The sequence below is a fragment of the Seriola lalandi genome, unplaced genomic scaffold, assembly GCF_002814215.2.
Source record: "Seriola lalandi dorsalis isolate HSWRI2012SDOR001 ecotype SW California unplaced genomic scaffold, Sedor1 jcf7180002054825, whole genome shotgun sequence".
Taxonomy (NCBI): Eukaryota; Metazoa; Chordata; class Actinopteri; order Carangiformes; family Carangidae; genus Seriola; species Seriola lalandi.
This window is the reverse complement of record NW_019525378.1, coordinates 930,899-937,217: the sequence shown is the minus strand read 5'-3', so window position 1 is coordinate 937,217 and position 6,319 is coordinate 930,899. Positions and strand designations below refer to the sequence as shown.

General features: G+C 44.5%; 1 protein-coding gene across 1 annotated transcript in view; it reads left to right on the top strand.

The window, feature by feature from the left end:
- The first annotated feature begins 1,483 nt into the window (after positions 1 to 1,483).
- The window catches only part of chd4b (chromodomain helicase DNA binding protein 4b), a 19,891-nt gene continuing 15,055 nt past the window's right edge, over positions 1,484 to 6,319 (top strand). The window contains exons 1-10 of the mRNA XM_087179312.1: positions 1,484 to 1,737; positions 2,045 to 2,255; positions 2,705 to 2,829; positions 3,995 to 4,249; positions 4,365 to 4,480; positions 4,599 to 4,698; positions 4,831 to 5,032; positions 5,199 to 5,320; positions 5,482 to 5,605; positions 5,767 to 5,939. Coding sequence (XP_087035438.1) covers positions 2,192 to 2,255; positions 2,705 to 2,829; positions 3,995 to 4,249; positions 4,365 to 4,480; positions 4,599 to 4,698; positions 4,831 to 5,032; positions 5,199 to 5,320; positions 5,482 to 5,605; positions 5,767 to 5,939 — 1,281 coding nt within the window. The 5' untranslated portion in view covers positions 1,484 to 1,737; positions 2,045 to 2,191. The remainder of the gene's footprint in view (positions 1,738 to 2,044; positions 2,256 to 2,704; positions 2,830 to 3,994; positions 4,250 to 4,364; positions 4,481 to 4,598; positions 4,699 to 4,830; positions 5,033 to 5,198; positions 5,321 to 5,481; positions 5,606 to 5,766; positions 5,940 to 6,319) is intronic.

The following is a 6,319-nucleotide window of genomic DNA, read 5'->3' as shown; positions in this document are numbered from 1 at the left end:
ATCCAGCAACATCAGAACAAGATACTAGTATGATGTACACCCGCAAGGACTGGAGGCCTCAGCCTATTTCAGGTATACTGAGCAGGGGTACAAGTATCATTTCTGCACATACCCAAATCTGATTCCGCGTGATAAAGAATTCAGAGAGGATAAATCAGTGTGTCTTTCACACAGTGTATCAGTAAGTGTCTATTCAGAATGATTGAACACACATTTGGCCTTCAAGTGCTGCTTTTAGGCTGTTATTTGGACTTGTTGCACATTCAAGTGCTTTTACTTTGAAACAGTGGTAAGAACAAAAAAGAGCCTGCTGGGGCAAAAGCATAATTCAGCATTTGTTTATTTTAAAAGATTTCATAAAGTAAGCAACATAGAGCCACAATGTGCTGCAGCACCAGGGCCAAGCAGACACGTGTGCAGCGGTAGAAAGCATGTAATGGATGTTTGACTTAATTCTTTTGTACAGTATAATTGCCATTTGTGGTTGTTGTGGTTTCTATGTGCTAAGATCCTCAAAAGTCAAATCTTGGCAGGAAGTGTTCACAGTTATATTTACTGTTTTGATAGGTCTCCAATTTGCAGAAGCTCAAGTCTTATTTACTGCATTACAGTCGTCATTTTGAAGGCAACAGCTTGTGTGTTTTTATGAATCAAGTCACTCACTTTTGACCTGCATCCCACAACATCAGACTAAGTGGTACCAGCATGATGCTCACCTGCCATCACTCTTGTGCACTGGAACACCTGTTGACCTGTGTTGCACTTGAAGGACTTGGTCATAGATGATGTGGTGACCGTCTTCTTGGTCAACGAGACGGTGGTGGTGCAGTGTAGCTGTTATAACAGCACTATGATGAGGCCTCAGCCTACACCAGGGATGCTGGGCAGGGCTACAGCAGCATCAAAGTATTTGACACACATCCAGTCCTGTTACACCCCCGAGCTCAGCAGGCCTGTTTGACCTGAACACAGCACTACTGGCGTCTTACCTGTGTGTGGATCGCACAGGAATAAAAGTGAAGGCTCTTTGACTTCTTGGAGTAGTCATGCCCACTCTCAGGTGGGTGATCAGTGACTATTATGGTCTGTCACCAGTGGACTTGAGCTCCCCTGGAGACCATGTGACTGGTATTTTTTTTCTTTCTTGTCTTTTTAGGAGTTGTATATTATGGGATGTATGCTGCTACTGCTGGAGTATTATGGTCTGTCGAGGGGAGCAGGGAGGGGGTGTCACCATGACAACGGGGTTGCTAAGGGGGCTGGGACTACTAGTGGAAAGGGGAAGGAGTGTGCATGCAATGAGCCTGGTGCATGCATGTCTAGTAGTGGCAGTGTGCGTGCGTACGTGTGCGAGCGCGCGTGCTTGTTGGAGGGGGTGGGGGCAGGCTGAGTATTATGGTCTGTCCGTTGCGAGGTAACTATGCAGAGTCCTGTGCGAGTGTGGGAGGGGGGATTATTATGGGATGTCTGCCCCCTTTGTGTGTTTGTGAGGATGTTAGCTAAGCTCTGCCTGTGAGGTTGGGGGAGAGAGAAAAGGGGGACGGAGCAACGTGTTTTGGGTCATTGACGGCTCATTTTTTTTTAAATTTCGCTGATCATTGGTTCAGCTGGGCTTAATGAATGAACACTAAATGACAACAACTGCCGCACAAACAGCCTGACTTGTGTTAATTCTTGCACCGAGAGAGAGAGAGGGCTCACCTCGACCCGGGACTACACACACACACATACACTACAGTAAGTTTCTAATGTGTGAAGGTAGGGTTTCAATCCTTAAACTTTTCTTGGATGTATTGTTTTAACTCGACAGTGCGAATTTGCCGCTCACACTTGGAAATAATGCTGGATGCCACACTTTGCTTCATTCACTCTTGTATAGAAAAATACCTGCAAATCAACAACAGATAATGTCAATGCACATATAATCTAGTTATCCAACTTGTTTGAGTGCGCAGGTGGACAATTAGATGCTATGTCAATAATAGGAAACGAGTAACGATTAGCTACCAACCAGTGCCATTTATTATTATTTATTTTTTTTCAGCACCCACCACCCCCTCCCTTCCTGGACACCCCCGGTCCATTCTCCAACAGTCCCACGTCATTTTCCCTCCTCCCTCGCCGACCGAGGAGCAAGGTTTAGGAGGGATTAATTCGACCAGCAAGAAATTAAATTAAAACGTTGGAAAAAATGTCGGGCAGCGAGGATGAGAGGGAAGACTTTGTAGCCGCGGAGGAGCACTCACTTCTTCACGGTAAGCTCGCTTTTTTTCCTCCTCAGAAGGAAGGTCCATCTCCCTGTGACTTGAGCTCGCCTTCACCCAGAAGCTAACGTTAGCTAAAGCTAGCCAGGAGTAGTCGGCTCGGGCCGTCCGTCACTCGCCATGATAGATTAGTTAGCTAACTTGGCGAGCAAGTGTTTGTAGTCATTTTTTAACCCGTCTTATTCCACAATCCTCCAGTGTGTTTTCACGAGTGCGTGCGTGAAGTGTCAAAGTTTCAAAGACAAGTTTCAACCTGTGCTGTTGTGGCATTCACGCTGTGTGTGTGTCTGCGTGCGTGTATGTGTGTGTGGGCGTGCACGACTATCTGCCAAGCCGTGCCAGTGCGCGGTCCTCTTGTTTTCTGCCTCTGGCCTGCAGCACTGCTACTGTCCGTGTGTACACTGTGTCTTCTTGTACTAATGAAAGCATGTCACCGGCAGATGAAGACGAGCCGGAGGATGCTGTGTCTGACGTTGAAGAGGTACCCAAGTCCAAGAAGAAGAAGAAAGCCAAGAAGAGCAACCGAGAGAGCAGGAGTAGTAAGAGACAGAGACCCATCAGAGAGGTTAGTTTGCTGTCCTATCCAAGAACTGGCTAACTTTTCATGTTTAGCACTTCAAAAAATGTTAAAGGGTAGTTTCATTTAAATAAAAAAAAAAAAAAAGTTTATCTTAAAAGAATATTGATATTTTAATATTTACACTGAAATTGTTATTGGTCACTGTAATCATTCATGGCCATGAAGAAATCCCTTCCTAAGGTGATTTCAATGATTTTCATTGTAAAAATGCACTGTAAAGTTCAGCTGTTAGAAAAATCAAGTGAACCTGTCTTTCACGGCTGTGACAGATTTGACTTTTTATAGATTTCTGCAACTGTCAAACCCCCATACTGGGTGACAACAACAGCTAGGCAAGTGAAATGTTAAAGATATTGATTTATTTCCTGCCTAATCTTGAGCACAAAAAAAATAAAAGAAGCCCTTTTTATTTATATATTAGCTCAAGCAAGGGTCCCATACACCTACTGGACCTGCACATAACACCCTGCTGTAAAAGAGATGTGCTTGTAGAATGTAATAGATATAAAGGGTTATGGTAAAATACAAGAGATAAAAACATTACCTGAAATTAGGGGCTTCAACTAACAGTTATTATTATTATCTCATCATCTGCAGATTATTTTCTCAATTAACTGGTTAATCATTTTGTCTTTGAAATGTCAGTAGATTGTAAGTTATGACCACTAAAATGTCCCAGAATGTGGTGACACATTCAAATTGGGTGTTTTGACTGACCGACAGTGAAAAAGCCAACAACATTCAGTCGTCATTCATGTAAAAACAGGCAGTAAATCCTCACATTTGAGAACCTTGAGTAATGAAATCTATAGTAATCTTTCTTGAAATATGATTACAAAGATTATTTAATCATGTTGTAAAGTACTTTTCTGACAGTAGACTAATAGATTTAGTGACTGATTGTATCAACTCTGCCTGAGAGTATTGGTGAATCATGCACTGACAAATGCTGCTTTGTGGATGACAGGGCAGAGCTGTGCGACTGTCCATGCTGACCTCAGCCCAGCATAGTGCCATGATCTTTACAAGGAATAAAATAAAAAGGATGTCATTTTTATGTGTAATTTATAGTTTATGTGATACATAAATGTGATACATAAAAAGCAGCATTGTCTTCCGGTAATTAGCAGAGTCATTCGTTGTCTTGCAGGAGTTGCCAGTCAGCTCCCCAGAGCACCTGATTGGAGTAGAAGCAGCAGAGAGAGATGCAGACGAGGGAGGTGTGCGGTCAGAGAGTGAAGGAAGTGATTATGCCCCTGGGAAGAAAAAGAAGAAACGCCTCAGCTCTGCCAAAGACAAGAAGAAAGGAGGTGCAGCAGCAGAGAAAGGAGGCTCATCCAATTCAAAGAGCAAACGCAAAGAACCTGAACCCGAAGATGACGAGGATGATGACGATGATTGCCAGGTAGTAAAGGTTCCTTCAGACTCCGCTGCAGAGTGGAAAGCTATTTCCTTCAGGGCTAACATATGAAACTAACCTCCCCTGGTTGTTCTTTTCAACCTCTCTCCTCCTGCCTCAGCCTAAAAGCTCCTCCCAGCTGCTGGAGGCCTGGGGCATGAAAGACATTGACCACATCTTTACTCAGGAAGACTACAGCTCCCTCACCAACTACAAGGCCTTCAGCCAGTTTGTTAGGTAAGAAAACCCCTTTTGTATTAACAATATTATTGTTGGCCTCTACCTTGTTATTAAGGAGCTACGCATGTATGAAAATGAATAATAACTACCTTTCTTGTAAATGTTATGCTCTTAGGCCTTTAATTGCAGCTAAGAACCCCAAAATTGCTGTGTCCAAGATGATGACTTTGATGATGGCAAAGTGGAGAGAATTCAGCACAAACAACCCACTGAAGGTATTGAAATTCTGAACAAGTCTGCAGGTCTGACTTATAATGAATGAGATTTGTCTTTCATACGTTGCTGTTCTCTTGTGTGTTTGACAGTAGAGAGCAGAGTTTCTGATTCTGTGCTCTGTCCCCATGTAGGGTTGCGCCACTGCCAATGCAGCTCTGGCAGCTGCCAACGTGGCTGCAGCTGTGGAGAACATGGTGGTGGCAGGGACAGATGGAGGGGCAGAGACCAGTGCTGCCCCTTTACCCACACCTGCTTCGACTCCTGCTGCTGCGCCGACACCTGCTGCACCCCCAGCACCTCCTCTCCGCAAGGCAAAGACCAAAGAGGGCAAAGGTACAGTAGGACAAATGAAGAATATGGTTATTACAAGTTTTATTATAATTATGCTTGAAATAAAAGATGGTTTGTTATTTATGGACTTGGAACAGATTCCTTGTTTAATCTTTGCCTTTATTATGTGAAAGAGTCACTAGTTAAATTATTGTCTGAAACTTCTCAGGTCCCAATGCTCGCAAGAAGTCGAAATCTTCGCTTAAGCCCCCACCGAAACCCAAACCCAAAAAAGTGGCTCCACTCAAGATCAAACTAGGGGGGCTCAACAGCAAGAGGAAGCGCTCCTCTGTAAGAGACTGTTCCTGTCACTGAATTCTCATGTCCCTTGTCCTGAGCTTATTTAATCACCAGAATCAGAATATTGAGTGTGTATTGTAATGTAAGCACCTATTTCTCTGATTCTCGACCTTCTCTCTCTCTCTCTCTCTCTCTCTCTCTCTGTCACTCAGAGCGATGAAGATGAACCAGATGGCGACAGTGACTTTGACGATGGGAGTTTCTCAGTGTCGGATGGCTCCAATCGCAGCAGCCGTCCTAAGAAGAAGCCCAAGAGCGCAAAGAAAAAGAAGAAAGGTTAGATTGGAAATATTACTGAAATAAAAAGTCTTCTCTAGAGGGTTTGCCTTGTCAAATCGGATCAAAGTCATAGCCAAGATGAAGGCTATTACTGATCTTGTGTCTAGTTCCCTGTACCTCATTTTTCCTGCTACTTTTCTGTGAACGTCCTCTCTTAGTGGAAACAGAAGACGGCGACGGCTATGAGACAGACCACCAGGACTACTGTGAAGTGTGCCAACAGGGAGGAGAGATCATTTTGTGTGACACCTGCCCCAGAGCTTATCACATGGTCTGTCTGGACCCTGACATGGAGAAGGCACCTGAGGGCAAGTGGAGCTGCCCACACTGTGTGAGTACTGTAATCTCACCCCTCAGTGCTGTGCAGAAAAGGCCATTAGGTCATACGCTAGAGAAGACTGGGCCTGATTCCTGGAGTATGAAACATCAGGGCAAAAATTACACCTGTCTCCAAAACGCTGTTGTGTGGAAGTGCATTCCTGGAAAGTTGCACTGACACGAGAGTTGATTGTTGGGAAATGGATTTTACTGGCAAGGATTTTGACAAATTTTTGTGTTCTCCCTTTCTCTTTGTCCTCTGCCCCCCCCCCCCCGCAACCTTTTGCTCATGTTCATGTCTATCCTCTCCTACTCCCCTCCACACGCCTTATCCGCCCCCCATCCCCCATTTCCTCTTCTTGTTCCTCCCCTCCCTCTCCCTCCCTCCCCTCT